The sequence below is a fragment of the Clarias gariepinus genome, chromosome 23 (assembly GCF_024256425.1).
Source record: "Clarias gariepinus isolate MV-2021 ecotype Netherlands chromosome 23, CGAR_prim_01v2, whole genome shotgun sequence".
Lineage (NCBI taxonomy): Eukaryota > Metazoa > Chordata > Actinopteri > Siluriformes > Clariidae > Clarias > Clarias gariepinus.
Genome location: NC_071122.1, coordinates 18,592,610 through 18,615,428, shown reverse-complemented (window position 1 = coordinate 18,615,428; position 22,819 = coordinate 18,592,610). Strand labels below are relative to the sequence as shown.

Sequence of the window (22,819 nt, the reverse complement as noted above, 5' to 3'; positions counted from 1 at the left end):
GTTTCCCAGCAGAACATTGCCCAGAGCATCACACTGCCTCCTCCAGGAGAGTGTGTATTTTTATACACAACTGCTTATGCACTTTTTGTGAAGCTCTTGAACATTACAAGTAAAGTCACGGAGAGAAAGTTCAGCTTGTCTATAGACAGACCTAACCTTGATTTAAGCATGAAAGAGCCCATTTTAATCATCGATTCATTCCGTGTTAGAGAAACCCTGTGCATTAGCAATATTTTCTCCTTGGACGATGGATGTAAAAAGCTGGCAGGTGGTCGTTCCGCTGCTTTGTGTGGATTCCAGCGTTTCACCTCTGTCGCTCTTTGTGCATCTGCAGACATCCGGCCTCTGCCACATCCATCTTGCTAAATTGTCAATAATATAGATGACCTGGCCACTACTGGCCCAACTATCTCTCCCACCATTACCATCACTGCATATGCAGTCAAACACTGCGCGCTCTGCTTCCTCGCTCCCCTTTCATTATATAATCCTGCATGTGAAACCGAGACCGAGCGCTGAGGTGGGAAAACAAAGTTGTTAAAGTGTGGAGAGAGATAAAGGAAGAAAAATGCACGCAGATTAGTCATTGTCTCACTGTAACTCTGCTCTCTTACTGTAGGACTGAATAATTCCCTGTGATACCACTTTCACCTGAACTGTGGCGTGATTTCGTAGGAGAGCCCTGAACTGGGCTTATATCATTATTTAATCACTTAACTGCATAGTTTTAATATTATTATGTCATTATTATGAGTTATCGATTATTTTGTGACGGCATCTCTTTATTTCCAATTCTGACATTGATTGAATATGATGTTCCTGTAGGCTCTTTTCCCAGGAGCCAGATGTCACTGTAATGGAATGTTTTTTTCAGAACTTGCTATTCAGGGCTTGTTCGTGATACATCATCAACATTTTCTGAAAAATATACTGCACAAAAAAAATAAAGGAACACTTAGTCCTGGTTTAACAAGAACCTTACATATACATATGAGGACGTTCAAGTCAAACCGGGATTAAATGTTTCCTTAATTGTTTTGAGCCGTATATTAAACTCAGTGTCTTAGTGGTTAGCACTGTCGCCTTGCACCTACAGGGTATAGGTTTAATTCCTATCCAGGTTCGATCCCTGCCTTTGTGTGCATGGAGTTTGCATGTTCTTCCGATGCTTAGCGGGTTTCCTCCAGGTACACCGGTTTTCTCCCACAGTCCAAAGACCCAAAGATTAAGCTAATTGGTGTTCTCAAATTGGCCATAGTGTGGATGGATTGGCACCCCATCCAGGATGTACCCCACTCTCCTGGGATAGGCTCCAGGCCCCTACCACCTACACCCCCCCCCCCCTGCAACCCTGTATACAGGCTTAAGCGGTATAGACGATGACAGTACATTTACCCGCGTAACAAAAATATCTTTTTTATGTAACTTGGACGTCTTTTACCCAATCTGATAGGCGTGAGCGTGTTTAGACTTGGCTCTCAGATGGTTTCTCCATCCTGGTTTATAGGTAGTGAATCCAAAGAAGAAGATGAAAAAGAAGAAATACGTCAATTCTGGCACGGTGAGTTTAATTTTGGAATACATACACATAAACATATAAAGTCGCACATTGTTTGCCTGCAAGCTTTTCACATATTTCGCTGTCTCCTTTCACACCCCCACTAATTAAAGGAGTAAAAATAAATAAAGATCCGATGATTGCTTATGTAGATGCACGGAGACAATGCCTTTGACACATCCTTAGACAATGCAATATTCAACAATATTTAACAGATAGTAAAGGTTAGAGGTGATAAATGGCCTGAGAAATGAGAGAGAGAGAGAGAGAGAGATCTGTGAGTGATTCTGATTGTAGACCCAAAAGCAGAAATTTGTATCCTAAAAGAGTAAATGTGACATAAATCTGTTCCTCAGACTGATGACTGCACCACAGATGCCTCATTTCCTGTACTCTACATCCCAAGCCCATCCTGGCAACATTACCTAACTTCATCTGCTTTTCTCATTCCCATCACTCACTGTCTTGTTCTTGGACGCACAAAAGTAATATTGCGGGCGATTTTTGATATGAGAACATAATCTACTATTGAATTATAGAAAAGACTCCAATAAGGAATTAAAACAGAAAAACACACAAGCGTAAGGTTTTCAGGCACAATGGATTCTAGTTGTGTGGATTTTTGGTGGTGTGATGATGTAACCACCATAAGGTCAATCTTTAGAGTATTTATTTATTTATTTATTCAGTTATGATAATGTGTCAATTTTAACCATGTTTATTCACATTTAATGCTTTTTAAAGCTACAAAGAAAATTTTTTTATTAATACTGTATCAACACAGATATTGTGATTTATTTTAAGATTCCAATATTAGACTAATCACCAATGTTAGACTAATATAACTTTAATAATGGCGTTGTGATTTCTAGCACCCAGACAAGTTCAAAATACATTTTTGGAAGACATATCAGAAGGATTACATTTTTAGCTTGCATCAAGAAAAGAAAAGGAGATTGCCGAAACTGGATTAAGAATAGTTTAACGCGTTATAAAAACCTGGAAGGATAGCGCCGGACCGGGAACTTCACTGAAGAAATGTGGTTGGGAAAAATGTTAAAGTTGCATCATATAAAATCTAAAGTAGAAATCTCATTTAATAAAGAAATTTAAAACATTTCTAACACACAATGTGACAAGATCCCACAGAATTGAGAAAGCAGCTATGTGGCCATAGGAAAACCACTCATTTAAAGCGTCAGTTTTCTAGGGAGGATATTTAGCCCAATGATGAGTGATGAGTTCAGACTGTCCCTGGTCATATGCTTTATATGAAAACTACCAAAATAATGAATGCAACAGGATAAGCTACAAATTCAATAGTATATACATTTTTTTTCTTATTTATATTCATGTTTTTGTGATAAAAGCTGCTTACTATCTGATAGACATTCTTTACATCCATCATGCAACGTTATGTAACCCATAAAAAAAAAAAATCAGTCAACTGATGACCTGACCGTACTGACCAGCTTATCAAATTTAAGCATTTTATAATGTTGCATAACATGACCAATGCCATGGCAAACGCACACTGACTTTTTTTTCTTCCCCGATGGCACGGCATCAATTTGTAAAAATTGTCAAAGAGTGGCCCTGAAGCAGGAGGAATCATTTTACCTTTATGACATTTGGCAGACACACTTATTTATAGTTTATCTCATTATAAATTTGATTGGTTGAGGGTTAAGGCCTTGCACAAAGGCCAACAGTGGTAGGTTGGTGGTAATGTGGTTTGAATCTGGGACCTTCCGGGCAGCAGGCCAACGCCCTAACCCCTGAGCTAACCCATGGCCTGGGTATTAATTTTCACACCTTGCGAATTCTGTGCTGTAATTAAAGCAAAATGTGTTTGATTGAAATATTAAAGTGTGCAACCTTTAGGGGTAAGTAGTGTACATATGTGAATGCAAATATTTAAGCATTTCACTAAAAGAGGGCAAATTGCCATCTGACACTTCAAGTACTATAAGGTAAATAGCTAACATTTCAAATCAGCAGTAACTCATGGACCAAAATCTACATAGTGTAAGTTTATTAAGGAGAGAAAATACGAGAAGCGTCCAAGTCAATCAGGCACTTCAGGCATATTTCATGAAGGAAAGTGTAAAACTAATTGACCTTTACAGAAGACTTTAAGTATAGTACAGTGAAGAGACTCTTAGCTGCAGTAAAGCATTTAAATGGTGCAAATGTTTAAAGAAGACCCGTACATCTGTGAATGCCGGCCGCAAAGGCTCAGAGACCACTGTAGTCATTTGTGTGAACATAGAGCGAATGGAACGCCTGAGCTTTAAAAAAAACGAAGGATCGTTTTTCACCAACTTGTAGAAGAGACACATCTGTCTGTGGAAACTGTACATACAATCATTCAGCAACACAACTTGTACATTACAGGAACTCATCTAGGAGTTATTTCCACATCCAGTCCTGACTTCGCTTGAAGCCATTTCCACATGTTCAATTCTTCAAGGAGCTCCTGGGAGGCCAGCGCTTCACACATTAAGCAGGCAGTCCGATCATGGGTCCCGTGTACCGAGAAAACTTTCTACCTTGATGGTATCCAAGCACTAGTGAAACACTGGGATAAGTGCATTAGTGTAGCAGGGGATTATAGAAAAGAGAAATAAAGGGAGATTTTACTCTCATAACAATGTTCTGTTATTCTGCACAAAAGCAGAAAAGTCCCAGTTTGACTTGAACGCCCAGTAATTTATTCATTTATCTTATTTATCTTAATCGTTTATTTCAATAGATTTGGTTGAAAAAGGCTTAGTGAACTGTGAGTTTAAGAAAACAGGATACAACAATTCCGGCTCACGCTGTCCTCATTCAGCTTACTTTTCATTATTCGCTTCAATTGTCCCTGTTACGTTCTCTGTCAGCATTTGAAAACAAACAAATTTCCATTTCTCAAAAGATGTAATCACCTAACTGCACACATCACAAAATAGTTATATATTATATTTGCTATATTAGTTTTTCTGCCTGGTCCTGTCATTCTACTGAACACAAATGTTTCAATTTTCTCACACAGGTGACACTGCTGTCTTTTTCCGTGGAGTCTGAATTCACTTTCCTCGATTACATCAAAGGAGGGTAAGTAGAGATATAAAAGCCTGCAGCTGTGTTGTTTTTCTGGAATCTCTGAGCAGTCGTCTGTGCTACGTTGTTATTTCAGTATTTATGTGGGAAAAGTTGGATTTAGGCGATTTTTCTGAGCACATCGTTCATGCAGATTATCTGTGTGAAGTCTTCCGGACAGGGCCTAGACTGATGCCTTACAATACAAGAACTTGCATTTAAACACGAAAGCAATCAGGAATACAAAATGTGGAATAAAAGACTGGGGAAATAATGTGTTTTTTTTTGCTGTCAAATGTAATGTGTAATGTGTAACACAAATCTCACTCACTCACTCACTCGTTATCTATACCGCTTATCCTGTACAGGGCTGTGGGGGGCCTGGAGCCTATCCCAGGGGAGTAGGGCATGAGTCGAGGTATACCCTGGACGTGCCAATCCATCACAGGGCACTCACACACTATAGGAAACTTGGACTTACCACAGACCCGAAAGTGGGACTCGAACCCTTGTCGCGTAAGGTGAAAGACCACAGTGCTAACAACACTACGTCACCAGCCCGCCCATGACACAAATGCGAAAGATATTTAAAATAATAATAAAATGATTCATATAATGATAAATTAATAAGAAGATGCATGCATTGAAATCAACTAATGGGAGTGTTAATTGCATGATTAGTCCTAGATTGAATTATCAAATGAACTGTAATTAAATTAACGTGATGAAGTAATTACAGTAAATGTGGGCCATTATCACGATTTTCATTTTCCATGTTGAAATGGTTTAGGTAAAATTAATGTCAGTGTTTTTTTTGAGTGATCTTTGTAAAGAAACTTTCCCATAGCATGTTTTTTTTTTGGGGGGGTAATCAAAACATAAAGAACATTATGGATACATCACTATGTCAGACAGTCGAGCTCAGGCTCATAATGTGAATGTAATATGCACTTGAGTCCAAGGTCACTGAGACATGCTTCTTTCTCAGTGTGTAACTCACACAGTTAGTACGAGGACGATTTCTCATTTCTGTATATGACACATGTACTGTATATGTCTGGATAAATAGCTATAGTGCGCCTCTATGGCCTCTATGGCACCACTTTAGTGAGGAGGAACAATTCACATGGTACTTTAATTTACGACATAGTCAACATCTGGCTGTTTCTCTTTCTTCTGATCTATCACTTGTCAAAACAAGACAAGACAAGCAGATCTATTTTCTCCTGAAAAACAACAACAAAAAAAGCAGTCTGGATATGCAGTGTCTGATCAGCTTGTCTTTTAAATGCTCTGACATTTCACAGGTTAGACGGGGCTTTCCTCACTGTCATGCCTCTGAAAGAAACAGCCCAAAGCAGTGGTGCTAAAAAGAAGACAACCCCCCTCCCAAACTGAAATTTATTTTTCCAATTCTTTTTTTTTTTATTTTTTTTTTAGGGACCCATTCAGGCTGAATAATGCTTGGCAGATATGTTTTTCTAAATGGCCCCAGTGCTTTTAAGTGCTTGTTCAATCTGATATTCTGAAAAGAGTGAAAGAGGGGTCACCTTCAATCAGCTAGGCAGCATCCTTGGATAGAATGCTTTTAATAGTTCTGTACAAGCACCATAGATATTTAAGAACGTCTAGTGGAAGGTGAGCAGCTTTTATCATAAAAACATAAATAAGGAAAAATATATGTATATGTATAATAATTAGTGCTGTCAAGCGATTATATATTTTTTATCTAGTTAATCACAGTCATAGTCTGTGATTAATAACAATTAATTACAATTTTAATATATTCAGATTTACTTGTTTTATAATCGTGCAATGTCTGAATAAAGAAATGCATGACAAACCCAAACTCAAACATTAACATTTACCAATTTTTTAATTAAAAACTCTCAAATGGCACAAGCGGCAGGATAGTATGGGGTGTGGCAACCCACCGACCGCTGGCAATCGAACCCGGATCCTCAGCCGCCCAAGGCACGTCTCTCACGGCTTACCTTTAATATAGTGTTGCAAAAAATGTTTCCCCCTTGATGGTAGCCCGAGCACACAACTTTGATAATGAAACTTGCTGTTTAGCACACCTGGTGATGTTTCCTCAACCATTTTATTATCCAAACTAAATGTGCTATTATTAACATTATTATGTTAATGTTAACTTATTTACGTAGTTTGCTTCTATTTGTTGTTCACAAAGACTCAGTATAGCCAAAGAATCTCAAGTTTGGGAAATATCATGCAAGACCTCTGAAAGGCGAAGTGTCTTATCTTGCACAAATAAATTAGCAGCTTTGAATCCTGGTTCCAAGCGGGATTTTCCAGTACATCCCACAGAACCTCAATCGAACTGATATCTAGAGAATTTGTCACCTCAAAAAATTCCTGAACAATTTTTGTAGTGTGGCAGGGCACGTTCTACTTCTTCTTCTTCTTCTTCTTCTTCTTCCATTGCTCCATGGTCCACTTCAGATACTCAAATGGCTATTGTAGGCACTTTAGGTGGTGGACAGGGGTAAACATGGGAACTCTGACACCAGTCAGTGGCTGTGCAGCCCTATACACAGCAAGCTGTGTTCTGTTCCTATCATAACCTGCATTACTGTTTTCAGCGGCTTGTTCTACTGTAGCTCTACAATACTACCAGGCAGCATAACCTTCATGCCCCACATGTATTAGTATTTCCCAAACACACACTCTTGACCCTGGGTCACCCAGAAGACCTGCTGTTTTGAAGATGCCATCAGTATGCCATCCTAATCCTAATGAATCGCTATGGCATAAGAAGATATGCAATGCTATTCACTTCACCTGTAAGTGGAAAATCAAAGAATCAAAGTTGGCATGCATATCTTAAATGGATGCATATATTAAAAGGTCAAATATTTCTCCCCACAGTTCTAAACAAAAAACACAGAAGCCATGTCAGAGTGTGTGTGTATGAGAAATTATAGTACCATTTATTACAGAGAATGAGTTATCGATAGTTTTCTTTTAAGTGACATCAGTGATCACAGTCTGCCCGTTCTGCTATAAGTGAACTGCATCTGACTTGCATTTAATTGTAACTGACATGGCATTTAATTGGTGTGTAGAGTCTGTATAACTGCAGTCTGTATAACTGCATCAACATAGTAATCGTGCATACTGTACTTACTGCTTCACACTGTGAGCTTTCCACCTACAGACAGTAAATGAGCACGTTTGAGATGTGAATAATCCTTGGTAAACAACTACAGCGAGTTAAGTTCTGAGGTATTCAGGAAATGTTTGATTTGCTATGCTGTCAATCATGCGCTAGTCATGCTTAGGTACAGTATATACCTAAGTTTTTATGTAAGTGCATTACAGTTCAGACCACACCTTCACCATTTAGCAATAAAGGGGGAAAGAAATGAATTTTTGAGTATACTTACTGTGAGGAATAAAATGCAAGATGTGTAACACACTTATTAGGTGTTTCACAGGTACATCAGATAAATAGCACTTGCACAGAAAAGCACCATGCTATAAATATCTTAGTACGAAACTAAAAGATAATTATATCATGTGAGTCAAGTATAAGAAACACATGCTGTCCTCAAGTAAACACTTCATACTTATTGCTACAGTAGTAGGTACAGTTCCAGTTCAGTGAATGCAGGGCTTTCGGTAAAAACAATAATTTAAAAAATGTGTTTATTATTTAATTAATTATTTGGTAATGAAATGCAGTTTGTTCAATGCTCAGTTTGCCCTTTATGCATTCTCAGCCCAGATGAACTCTCGAATAAATGCTGATAAATGACCACATATACCAGGGTTGTCTTGGGCAGTGTTGTATAAAGTACTTGAAAGCATACGTGCGAGTATCTGACTAGAAAATGACTTTGGAAGAAGTTAAAGTAAATATCTGATATTTACTATAATAAAAAATATAAAATTAGATTTTTTTATATTAAATGTACATAAGTATTGAAAGTAAAATAAATGTAATATAAACTTTATTGTAGCTTGCTTATACTAAACGCACAATAGAGTCACGTGCACAAGTAAATTTTCCTTTTTTTAATTCGATGTTTTGTGTATGTGAAAACATAATAAAAATCATCTGCTGGTCTTGGTATTAGAGGTTGATAATACAACCTATGACGAAGAAAATATAGCTTTTTTATACCATGCCATTATTTATTTAACAAAAATGAGGTCAAAAGGGGAAAAACCTGCAGGCAATACTAAGTACACCCTCCCTGCCTTCACAATGTTTAAAGGGGTAAGGTGTAGCCAGACGCTGCTAATCATCAGCCATTAATCGTGCACACCCCTATTAAAGCATAGGTTTGCTGGTCTGGAGCGCTCAGGTGTGTGTTAACACTATGACAGGCTTAAGACATAAGCAATGTTCTGCTGTACATTATGGTTGCACAATAATCAAAAAAGTTTTTAAAACCCTTTTTTAAACAGTGTATAGTTTAACCTTTTACAGTATAGTGAGAAAAATTATTTAAGAGTGAAAAGCATTCAAAATAGTTCCCAGGAGTGGTCGTCCCAGCACATTCAGCCCAAAGTCAGACAATGCAATGTGCAATGCTCAGAGAAAGACAAAAAGAGCTTCATCTCAGGCCCTACATGCCTCACTGAACATTTTAAATGTTAAAGGCCATGACAGCACAATTAGAAGAAGACTGAACAAGTATGGGTTGTTTAAAAGGATGGCCAGGGGAAACCACTTCTGTCTAAAAAGGACATGGAATATGACTGAGGTTCGCAAAACTGCCACAAGACTTTTGGAACTATTTCCTATGGATGGATGAGACCAAGGTGAAGTTGTTTGGCCTTAATACCCAGCACATGTTTGGGTAAAAAACAAACAGAATTTCAGCAGAAACACCTCAAACCCACAATCAAGCACGGCGGTCCCGGGGTGATGATTTGGGCTTTTTTTTTGCTGATTTGCTGATGATATTTGCTGCCGTAGAACCTGGGCACATTGCAGTTATTGAGTTGACAATGAACCCTGTATATCAAAATATTCTGGTGGCAGATGTAAGGCCATATGTCTGACGGCTAAAGCTTAGTCAAAATTTAGCAAAATCAAGTTGTGATTAGGTCTCCATCTTTCCGTGTGTCGTTTGTGTCGTTTCTCGCATAGTCAAACCGCGTAGGTGAGATAGGGGGATAACAGCAGGAATAACAGAGGGGGGTGGGTTATCGGGGGCGGGGCTTGTTGGTGACTTTCACACACACACTACGGATTGAGAATGACTGCTGTCTGGCTCACGGATTACATAAATTGTCTGAATAATGGATTACATTTTTGAAAAAACTAACTACATAACTGAGTACTTAAATGGCGGACCTAACGCATTATATTACTCGTTACGTCAAAAAAGTAATCCAAGTACTCGAACCCATTACTTTGTAACACATTACACCCAACACTGTAAATAACATATAAATTACATACTGTTTGCACACAAAAATACATAGAATTAAAAGAAGGTGCATGAACTTTTACACATAATTGTATATTCACACATCATGTTAAACATTGAGTTTCACAGTGGTGTAGGTAAAAATCTGCAAGTTGGCCTATCAGTGAGGTTAGCCAGATATTTCGAAAGCATTAAGTTTTTCAGGTTGAAATTTCCCAAAACAAGATGGGACACTTTCCTCTGAAAAGACATTTTTAAACTCCTAGTTTTGGCTCGTGGAAGCGCTGTAATGTCTTCAGCAGGGTGAAGCAGGTGCGATGAAGGTATGAAGCATACAGCTGAGTGGGCTGATCAAAATTCATAAAAACGGCCTCCACAAAATGAGAAAAAGCGCACACGTGTGTGTGTGTGTGTCTGTGCGTGTGTGAGCGTGCACATGGATGTTCTCAATCATAGGCAGGATGAGTCAGATCAGCGAGGTGAATGGTACTATTGCACACAAGTGCAAAGCAATGCTGATACTTTTTAGTGTGTGTGTAATAGAAATGAGAAAGTGGGCTAGAGATGTAATTTCTGATGATAGAAATCAATTATGAGTTTTCTTACATACCAGTGGAGAAGAGAAGTGGAGAGAAAATGGAATAATAATTAAGGAAGTGAAGTAGTGACTGACACAACTTCGGATTAGCTTCAGTGTCAAATTGTTAAGTGGCCAGGGAGGTGGAATACACACACACACACACACACACACGATCAGAGTGGAACGATACTGTTCTTCCCATTAACCATAGATACTGCTCAGCAGGGTTACTACTGTGCTACTGTAGCAGTTCTTTGGCAGCTACTCTTAAGTTTTAAGCCTTAACTTTTCATAACTACGCATCATCCTTTAGTTTTATTCAACATGGCAATTCAGAACAGTCACTGATCAATACGGCTTAAAATAAATAAATGAATATTTAAAAGACAGTAGGACACACTTTTGTAATACTTTCACAAATGCAAACTTGTTATGCCACAGCAATCTGTCTAAGATGAAATTCAGGCATTTTCTTGACCCTCCCAATTACCATTCCAATCCTGAGCTCTCTCTCTCTCTCTCTCTCTCTCTGTGTCTCCTACACAAACATGTAGTAGTTTGAAATAAAACCCATGCTGGGCGAGCATGGCTGTGCTCTGATTAAAAACTGACCTTCTGCTGTGCTCTCTGATGGTTGAGTGGCAGATAGCCAACACATGACCCGTCCTGACAGTTTTTATTAAACGCTGCTGTCCTAGCACTTACCATCATGGGGTGATAAGAAGAGGCAGTGGAAAAATAAAAGTGTATTAAACATGAATTTAACTCAATATTTTAGTAAAAACCAATGACACCCTAGTGTACTTAGCATTCTGATTTTCCCTGGAATGCCACCCCATGTCAACGTCCCTTCACTCCATCCTCTATAATTAGACGACTGTAGTCATCATCCTGCCTACTGCAGCATTGCAGACATGCTCCCTCTATTCTGCCTGACAAATGAGTGGCCAATGCATAGTGACAAGAGTTTCTATCTGCCCAATGATCAATGCCTGGCCTTGTGTACATTCTCCGCAGGCTCCTGCACAGTGCTGTCTAGGGTCACTACACTGCATTAACTCCAACCTGACAAAATTGGATCTTCCTTGTGAATAACTGGGCCATGCTCAAGCACATGCAGAGACCATTTCCTTACACAGTAATAAAGCACTGTGCCAATAATTGTAGGGATATTGTAGGGATATAACTGAATATAATTTCCACTGCAAAAAAAAAAAAAATCATCTCAACAAGTAAAAGTAACTGAAGTATGTACAGTATATGAGATTTTTTCTTATTATTAGATTATTATAAATAGAATAAAATATTATTCAGATTACATTTCACAAATTTAAACCGAAGAGGGAGCGCATTATTTATTTTTATTGCGCTCTCTTGTTTAAAAAAAAAAAAAGCTTAGGATAAACATTTACAGTACGTGCGATTTTGAGACATTGGGACATCCTGTGGGACAAAACAATAAAGTTGCACGAGTCGGCTGTTTTTACGCTAATGCGGTCATTTAACATGTTGCTTTTTGCATTCACTGCAGAGTTTGTTAATTCATCCATAGTTTAAATTAGGCAAGCCGTTGGGTTATCTTTTCAGGTAATTTGTTCGACAATATTGCAGGCAGGAGGAAAAAAAGAAGGATGATTTCCAGTGCATCATCAGGTGAGACCGATTATAAAAGATGAGGCTGTGGATCAGCCAGAGCATGCTGACATTGCTGGCATTTCTACCTTAGAATTTTCTCTCATAGTGGTATGGTCAAAAATAAAAAATTAAAAAGGTTTAGGCCACACCCACTTTGGGTTTAAATCTGAATGCATATATTGGGAAACACTGGAGTAGATTTGGAGAATTCTGTTACATCCCTAACATACAGGGACATTAGTAATTCTACCACCAAACCTGTTTGAAGGTTATATCACCACCTCTGCCTGCCTTTGTGCAGTTAATCATCAAAATATTGAGTTGTTTTGTAATTCATGCTTAAATGCAGAACATGGCCATTCATGAATTAATAAAGGGGATAACTAGAATCCAGGTTACAAATGGGCGAGAGGCTTAGTAGTGGCTAGGGATTTTAAAGGTTAATGTACTTTTCAGCCCTTTTCATTACAAATGTATTAGTCCTTATCCCTTTTAAATCCCTTAAAGTGCTCAGTATTATGCTTATTTTTCCCCTTAAGTTGCGTAGTGCATAACTCATTCACATGATTAATGCTGCATAAATTCAGTCTTTTAGAAAATTGGATTATGTTTTTTTAATGTTCTATCACTTCAATGGATAGGAATAATTGTCTCCTAAGATGAGAACCAGTTTGACAGCAAAATTGACATTTTTGGACTTTTAACCTTTTCACAATTTAGTCTTCCTTGGCACACAAAGTTGGCTATAATAAATTTGAAATTTTGAATTTAAAAATTTGTAAACCACTGCGTATTATTTAGAGGCTTTTATCTGCTACGCTTTAAGCAAATCACAATACGAAGCGTTCACATTTCATAGCAAATGTTGAGAAGTTGTGAAAAGGGAATCCCATTGCGTCCTTCTGTCACGTGATCAGCGAAGTGAAACTATCTAGTTTGTTTCGCAAAATAGCAGTTGCAGTTAATGTACGAATTGTGTTTAGTGGATTTGTGGAGAATGTTAAATCCAAGGAAAAAGACATTTACACTCTTGTCACTGAATGTACTGTACCACAGCATTAATGGAGGACATGTAGGCATCATTTACCGTCGTTACACAATTTGATATTTGTGCACACCAATATCATAGAATTAACTAATCTATGTTGGATACTCTGGTGTAATATTTTGTTTTACTTCCAAATCAATACTCAAGAGTTTTATGATAAATATTGTTTCCCATGCTCTTTAACAATCTTTAAAATTACAAAAATGGTTTGTGTGCACTTTTTTTTTTTTGGTTCCGATTTGCTGCCCATGACTCAATGACTCAATGACTTAATGACTATAATTGATTGATACTAAATTGCGTACTTAAATAAGCACAAACACAACTCCAGGCTGATTTATCCATTGTTATGAAGATGTGGGAGGAGATAATTATAAATCAAATCCCACAAAATTTTGAACGATATAACCAAAACAATGTTGACATTATATTTTGGCATTTATGCTTTACAAAATACAGCAAAATATTCTTGCTTTATTTGAAAAGAAATTTTCCTCATGAATGCGAAAATGGAGCTCATCAAACGATTAAAAAAATATTTCTAAATGCATTTCACTTTTACCATTTAATCATATTTGCAGAAGCTATGCCATTTATTTCCTGGTCACAAAATTAGAATTAGATTTTGGTTAGATTTATTAGTCTTGCTCAAGGACTTAACATTCATAATATTGGGTCACAAGCTAATTCTTTTAGTGCTTATTATTATTATTATTATTATTATTATTATTTGTTAAGATTTCTTTAAGCCATACTGAAAAGATGGGTCACAATTGTGAGCTACATGTTTTTGTTCAGGGGAAAATTACTTGTTCAACACTACAGAACTTAAATTGGGCAAGCTTGGTGTAATTGCTTACATGGTCTCTCTAATTAGACCATGCAGCTGAAGTGGATGCGACTGACACCATTAAACATAAGTGTGTGCATGTGTGTGTTTACATTCACTGGACGCCTTAATAGGAGCACCTGTTCACATGCTCATTTACGCAATTGTCCAATCAGTCAGTGTCAGTGTCAGTGACGCAGCACGTGAAACCATGCAAATACAGGTCAAGAGCGTCAGGGAGTACTTTATACATTAAAACGGGAAGAAATGTTCATTCAGTGGAACGATTTGAATATTTATTTATTCCATGCACAATCATCTCTAGAGTTTATACAGGAAAAATGAAAACAAAAAAAACCTGAGAGATTGTTCTGTATTGTGGTAGGGATAGATCTTTGAAGTCAGAATGGGTCAAATGAATACAAAAGCTAACTTTATCCCAATAGCCAATCTATACAACTGTGATGAGCAGAAAACAAGCTTAGAAAATATCCTGCCCAACCAAAAAAAAAAGGAGGAAAAAAAAGTCACACACTTGAATATTTCCTTTGATTGCCTGTAGCTTTGTTTACAGCATGCAATATGGCGGATAATTCATGTGTGAAAACGATTCCTCATGCTCCCAGAACCTCCCAGAAAGAGTCTTTCACAATTTGAGTCCTGGAATATGTCTGTGCCATCAGGGAAGAATGAAATGCATTGATGTGATATCCTGGTGATTCAGTACATTCAGGTCGTCAGCTGACTTCATTTTATTGCCATGTGACATTGATGAGCCTAGACCCGACCAACTGATGCAACTTCAATGGAGGAAATTCTATGGATTACTATTAAAGTGATTAGGAAATGTCTATGGATGTTTCATATCATATACATACAGTAGTGTGTACAAAGAAATGAGTGCTTGATGTGTATTTGTAATGAAATTGACATCTTTTTTTCTCCTTGCTGTCTATCCAGGACCCAAATCAATTTCACGGTGGCCATTGATTTTACCGCTTCTAATGGTAAGTAATTGTTTTTTACTTTTGACCAAAACATGTTATTGGTGCTAAAAAGTGTCTTACCTAGGCGACACGTAAATGTTTAGATAGGAACACAATTTTTCATATTTCAATACAATTTTATTCACTTTTATGTACTGTAGTGTCTGTGACTTTTTTGAATGATCTTAATAGTCATTCAGATGAAACTTGGGCAGTTCAGATTTCACATGAGAAGACATAAAACTTAAAATGTGTATTATGTTAACAATGCAAAATTGTTAAGATATTACAGCATGAATTTGACATGGTTATGGACACTAAAGATTTTAAGCTTTTACCAAAAAATTTTTTTACAAGTCATATGCTCTTTTAGCATCAATACTCATAAGGAAGTATGAATAACTTTAAATTATTATTGTTTAAAGCGAGGCAGTGCTGAAAAATGGCCATTTTGGGGGCGCGTATAAAATCGTCACTCAAAAACGGCTAAAGTTAGCAACTTGAAATTTTTATGGAAGCAAGATTGGTCACTTCTGTGTTGCATAAATCTCAGAAGTAGCTTCTTTGGCACACTTATTTTCTGTATTATATGTTTAACAGAAAAAAAAATCAGCACTAATACTGTTCTGGCTGTATATATATAAATAGCTTCTAAATGTTTTATTAGATTCCCCAAAGTCCAAAACCAGTCTTTCTTTCTTAAACACCATGTCCCTTATGTTTAATAGATTAAAGTGTTATATATTTAAGAAAAGACACCCCACTGCAATGGGGATCTGAAATGAATGCTACGTCTTGCCCACAGGGGAACTGGGTATAGAATAAGCTGGTAATATAGTATAGCTAGGCTGCACCTGCTGATGATAAATGGCGCACTCCTGTTCTTACAGCAATTACTAATAATTGCTCGGCTTCTGAAAGTAGCTGCAGAAGAAAAGTCTATTAATAATCAAGAGCTAATGTGGACCAGCCAAGAAAATGGTGCTCGAGAACATATGAGGGTGTAAAGTATGAAAAAAATATCTAGTTGGGCTTAGTGGGATTTTCTGTGGAAGGCTGCCTGCAGTTCTTCTTGCTATTCAGAGTTTGTGAATAACAACTAAATAACATGAACAACAGCTGCTCAGAGACCCTTCAACAACAAACACCCTTCAAACTCAACAACACAGTAAGGAGCCCCGTGAATAGCTTTTCAGCAGTCTCGAAGTGTTTGTATATACTAGTTTCTGAATAAAGACACCATCGCATTAAGAATGAACGATTTTTACAACAAAAAAAGACCCCCTGCTGAAAACCGCTAAATAATACTTAGCCTTCTGTTTATTTTGTATACTTTAATATAAGAGTACACCCTCTAGCATGGTTTAATATTGTCCTCCGATGTTTTTTTTTTCTTTTCCGAAGCTAATCTCTATACTACATCTGTCGTGTTTGGGTGACTGCCAAGAATATCAAACCTGAACTGAGAACAGATTGTAAACTCTTTTCTTTAATTAAAGTTACTACTTGTACAGCATTTTAAACAAAACATATCATCTTATAGCAGCTTTACAAGGATTCAATTATTTGAATCACATGTCACATAAGGGTCATGTACATACTGTATATGTTTGTTCTCGTTGCCACCCATTCCCTCTCGCAGGTTTGTTACCCAGTTGTGTTAGTTCTTGATTAATTTATCAATGTACACCCGCTTGTTTCTATGCAAATGTTTGTCATGTTGTTTTGCAGCGTTAATCCGAGTCCCGTTTTTATTTCACTTTCTAATTTTTCTGTCAAAGTCTTAATAAATAGCTATTCTTAAGTACTTTCAGTATCTGCAGAATGATAGATACTCACTAAACAAGAGAGAAACTTGGATATGAACTAATGATGGAAAGAGTAAATGATCAGAGTATCCATGTGGGACTCTCCACAGTAATATGTCACAATTGTAGAGGCAGAAGAGGTATTAAGATGAATCAGAAAGGTGACACTGATCTACAACTAAAATCCTGACGAAACATCAATCTGCTTATTTTAGCTGAGCTCAACTCAACAGTTTTTAAAGTAATGCAGCTAAATGGCTAAAATACATAAGAAGAGTATACACGTAGATCTATACTGTGGGTCAGTGGTAGGTTTCTTGCCTACTACAGTATGTCAACGCCTAAACCCCAGCCGCTGGACGCCGGTCTTAAGGCTGGATGAAATGGAAGGATTGCATCAGGAAAGACATCTGGCATAAAACCAATGCCAAGTCTGGTGCGGATTGGATGTGCGCTGTGGCGACACCTTGACGGCAGTAGCCGAGGTATCAAGGCAAGTGGCTGACCAGCAAGAACAGATGCTCCATTAAAGGAATACACTGGACAGCAATTTTTAAGGCTTTCTTTGCCTTTTATGAAAGCTACCAATTATTATGTGGTACTTTTATGGGCTAAATTAAAAAAGGACAAAACTACTGATTGGCTACAGTTTTCGGATATATACTACTATACACATAAAAACCCAAATGGCTTTCACCAATCAGTAGTTTTAATTGCCCCATAATAGTTTAGCCATCTTAATACATAATAATTAATAGCTTTCATCTCAAAGAAAGCTAAAATTGCTTTGCCGTATGATAGAAGCCACAGCAGTAGACGAGTGTCATCACACCCTGCAAAGGAAGAACTTGTAGCTCTACAGAGGGAGCGAGAACAGATTATTATGCATGCCCTTATCCTACAGTGGTTTAAAAGGTTGTGCATTGTGATTAGAGTGCAGTCTGTGACTCGGTCAGGTCTAGCTGTGAAGCATTGTAATGGAAGTCTAAGTTCTGTCAATAAAGGTTTATGCAAATCTTTTTATCTCATCTGTGCACTGAAATGTTAATTAAGCTTTAAATAGACATAAAATTAATTTCCGCCAGAGACCTGGAAGAGATGAAACTTGTGGTTATGCATGCTGTGGGAAAAGTGCATTTTAAATTTGTAGCATCAACACTTTGGATAAACACCCTTATACAAAACAACTTACACTGTATATATGTTATTACACATGTGATGATTAAGGGCCTTGCTCAAGGGCCCAACAGTGGCAGCTTGATGGTGCTGTGGTTTGAACCTCAGACTTGCTTGTCAGTAGGCCACCGCCTTACCCGCTAAGCCACCTTTGTTGAATATATAATCACTGGAATTGCCTTTTACACTTTTGCTTACGTAATAAAATATTTAGTGTATGTCAGAATGTAACAAGAGAGAGTTTTTAATGACAGTATGTAGCTGTTGATTTACCCATGTAATCATAGGTTTTAATGATCTGTCCTCTGGCTTCCATTCTATTTTGTCCTTTTCTCAGTTCAGGTAAACGCTTTCTATAGTAATCATGCCTATACCATATTGTGGGTAGATCACAGTAAATTGTCCCTATGCTGTAGCTTTTTGTTCACTGCATAACCCAATGCTAATGCTGATGTCTAGGTAACCCTTCCCAGTCTACATCCCTCCACTATATGAACCCCTACCAGATGAATGCCTATGCCATGGCACTGAAGGCTGTAGGAGAGATCATCCAGGACTACGACAGTGACAAGATGTTCCCCGCACTGGGATTTGGGGCAAAATTACCCCCGGATGGACATGTGTCCCATGAGTTTCCTCTGGTGAGTTATGAAGCAAACATATCTGCATTTTTCCTTTTCTATTAGAACAAGAACCGATACTAGGGATTCCTCCCTCTGAGCAAAGAGCATGTGTAATACATTATCTTACTTTTTTAAAATTAAAAGTAAACTTTGTCATTAACCCTCCTTCTAGGTTAAATGATAAAAAGTTACAATAGATCCCTGCTAATGATGGATGTGGTGTACCTGAACGTATATATGCTAGGGTGTAGAAATGCAACCTATCCCTGTTTTCTCGGGGATGAATTATGGAGTTGTGCTGTCCTTGTGGACCGATGCGGGCTCAAAGCAAGCTAAATTGATCAGAGCCTCTGTTTCCGCTCTCTCTCTCTCTCTCTCTCTGTGAACTGCATCTAGAAGTTCCAGTGTGTCAGCTTATGATAAACGCCTACAGAGAGGCGAAGAAGTGGTGGACCTAATGTTATAGCTGGAGACTATGTTTTATTGTTGTGGGCCTCTGATTCCTATACAGTTCACCTAACGAGGTCTTACACAACCCAGATTCTTTCCTTTAATCTCATAATCGTTGCCTATGAACTCCAGTGTGCTGGAATGTAATTCAAATGTGTCACATTTCAGTATGATGAAGAGCACTTATAATGATTTGTTTCTTTCATGATTAATAGTGAAATTTAGATATATGGATACTTTTACATTTACCTCCTAACCGGATAATCATATCCTGCATTTGTCTTGTGTTGCAGAACGGTAATATTGAAAACCCCTATTGTAATGGGATTGAGGGGATCTTGGAGGCGTACCACCAGAGCTTAAAGACTGTCCAGCTTTATGGACCAACAAACTTTGCACCTGTGGTTAACCACGTAGCCAGGCATGTATGCACATATATACTGAACAAAATTATGCAACACAGTGGGCATGTACAATTCAGTATATGAGCAAAAATTAATGGCACACCCAACCATCATTTAAATATTGCACTTCAAAACTATGGGAATTAATATGGAGTTCGTCCTCTCTTATATTAACATTTAGGCATTCGTCAGATGCTCTTATCCTCCTCGCGACCATAATGCGACCACAAATTTTTAATGAAGTCTTTGCACGAGATTTTAGATTGGGTCTGTGCCCATTTAGGGGTTAGAGTATTAATGAGGTCAGGCACTGTGGTCAGACAAGGTGTTCAGAGGTTGGGGGCGGGGCCCTGTGAAAGCTGCTCAAGCTTTTCCATTTCAAACTTGGCAAACCATTTTGTATGGCCCTCACTTTGTGCACAGGGGCACTGTCACGGCATGACAGGTTCGCATGTGTTAGTACCAATTAAAAGAAGAGTTAACACATACAAGGACATTTAAGACAGTTCCATTTGACACAGTTCTTCCAACTTTGTGGCAAGATTGTGGGGAAGCCGCAGATATGGATGTGTTGGTCGGGTGTCCACATATTTTTGATCATATTGTGTGAATGAATGCATACTTCAAAATAAAGAGATACTATTTCCATGAAAAACTCTACGATGAGCTAATATAATCCCTGTACTTGTTACTTTTCCTCAAGTGTACATGTAAATGGAAAACTTCTACTTTAACTTGAGTAATATTTGCTCTAAGTAATCTCTACATTTACTTAATTACAGGATTTGTGTTCTGGTTATGCTATGAAAACTGTGGTGGTCCAGTTAATATTGTATGCCAGGGTTTAATTAGATACTACATAGTTAAGTATACAGTGTATAGCATTAAGTATATACCACATATTATACCACATTTAGTTCCTATCAAGTAATCTGATTGGAGGAGAGGTGTTCAACGAGTGGTGATAATAGATAGTAAGGGCACAGGCATGTTTAACTGTATGTATCACTCTGCAGCCCAGGTGTTCTAATGACTGTTAATTATATAAAGTAACTGTCGGTTGCCAACAAGGGTGAAGAGTGGAGAGCAGCTGGCTGCCAAAGAGAGCTGCCTCTTTGTCTCTGGCTTAATAATTGCTTCTAAGTTGTTCTGTGTTGCATTTGATCAGTCCAAGTTCTTTTATTTGTGACTACTGCAATGCTAACTAGTTTCCAACACAAACCTGAATCCAAAATCCCACACTAAACCCTAATCAAGGGCACTTCTCATTATGTGGAACAAGGGATTTTTCACCTTGGTTGAATTTTTAATTTACCGCTATTTGGGATTCAACAAGACAACTTGAAATTTAACTGAGCTGATATTTCAAATGGAATAAGTGAAAAAGTTAAGAGAAACTAAAGAGCTTTAAAGGACATTCCAGCACCTCCATGGTTTATTCTCCTCACCATTAGTACCAGAAAGAATTTAAACCTACTTTCAACCCCGTTAATTACATTAACAATTGGTCGCCAGCTCCACCAGTTACGCTTAGTTAGTTCCACCAGTCATGAAAAGATATGTGTTGGTGCAGCAAAATAACTGGTTGAATAAGCAAACAAATCATAATCTGTTTTTTTTTTTTTTTTTTTTTTTTATTTATTTGATCAGGGACAATGCACAAACAACATTAGTCTAAAATAAGAAGAGATGTCATGTGCCAGGTTATAGCAAAAATGCTAATTTCCACCCGCAGTCCCTGGACAGGTTGTTGTTACACTTACAAAAGCTTATTAAATGTATACAAAAAAATACATAGAAACTCATAAAAGCACTTTCTATCATCATTCAATTCACTCACTCACAATTTACAGCATTCATATCACAATCATTTAGTGCATACAAATTTGCTTTGATAATAACCACTGTTTGGTCAGGCGTGTAAAAGTACAATAATTTGTGCATGAAATAATTTCATTTGGAAGAGTATTCCAAAGGCTCACTGCTTTATAGGAGAAAGATTGTTGACCATATGCAGTTTTGCATCTTGTAACACTGCACTCTCCTCTAACTGTCGACCGTGTAATTCTATAAATTCTCTCCGAATTTAGTGTGAAAAATTTTTTCAAAGGGGGAGCAGCAATGTTATGGATTATTTTAAACAAAGCAGAAATTTGATTATATTTAATAAGATTTTCAAAGCTTAAAAAATTATATTTACTTTGTACTTTACAATGATGATATAATCGAGATTTTTTATCATGAATTTTTATGGCCCTTTTATATAATGATTCAAGTGGTTTTAACGATGTTTTACACGCCTGAGACCAACTAGACATGCAATACAAAAAATGTGGAACAATCATAGTGTTAAGATAGGTATTTGACGCCTCTGTACTTAATGAATTTCTAATATGTTTATAATTCATCAAATTAAATTTCACTTTATTACCAAGGTTTTTTATATGACTTTTAAAACCAAGGTTCGAATCAAGTATTAGACCTAAATATTTTATTTCGTTTACATTTTTAATTTTTTGTCCATTTACTTGAATTTCTAGAGTTTGTTGTAATTTATGTTTATTTGAAAATAACATTGAAACTGTTTTATCAACATTTAAAGTAAGACATGACATCTGCAACCATTCTGCAACTTTTTCCATCTCTTTTGATAATTTATCAGCAACCTCCAGCTCGTTTTCCCCAAAAGTAAAGATAACCGTATCATCGGCGTACATAATCACGTCAACGTCAGAGCACACTGTAGGGAGGTCATTTATATAGATGCTAAAAAGCAAGGGTCCCAAAATAGACCCTTGCGGCACTCCCATTGAGGTGGCTCTGAACGCAGATTGAATGTTATTTACTCGTACACACTGTTTTCGGTCACTCAGATAAGATCTTATCCATTTTTGGGTGTGCTCAGAGAGACTATATTGATTTAATTTACTGTAGAGTATTTGATAATTGACTGTGTCAAAAGCTTTACACAGATCAAGGAAGACCGCTCCCACCACCCTTCCCTGATCCACATATGCCCTGACAGTTTCCAGGAAGTAGCAACAGGCAGAGTCTGTTGAATACTTCCGTCTAAAACCAAATTGCATTGGATTTAAGAGCTCTTGTGAGTCAAAGTGGAAAATAAGTTGCTCCGCCACCGTCTTCTCGAGCACTTTTGATACTGCTGGAAGGATGCTTATTGGACGATAATTGTTCATTTCTTGTTTGTCACCAAACTTAAATATAGGGGT

At 37.4% G+C, this 22,819-nt stretch overlaps 1 protein-coding gene across 1 annotated transcript in view; it reads left to right on the top strand.

Moving 5' to 3' along the window:
* The window catches only part of LOC128511482 (copine-8-like), a 38,887-nt gene that overhangs the window by 800 nt on the left and 15,268 nt on the right, over positions 1 to 22,819 (top strand). The window contains exons 3-7 of the mRNA XM_053484365.1: positions 1,508 to 1,561; positions 4,596 to 4,657; positions 15,103 to 15,149; positions 18,572 to 18,753; positions 19,479 to 19,606. Of these exons, the coding sequence (XP_053340340.1) occupies positions 1,529 to 1,561; positions 4,596 to 4,657; positions 15,103 to 15,149; positions 18,572 to 18,753; positions 19,479 to 19,606 (452 nt within the window). The 5' untranslated portion in view covers positions 1,508 to 1,528. The remainder of the gene's footprint in view (positions 1 to 1,507; positions 1,562 to 4,595; positions 4,658 to 15,102; positions 15,150 to 18,571; positions 18,754 to 19,478; positions 19,607 to 22,819) is intronic.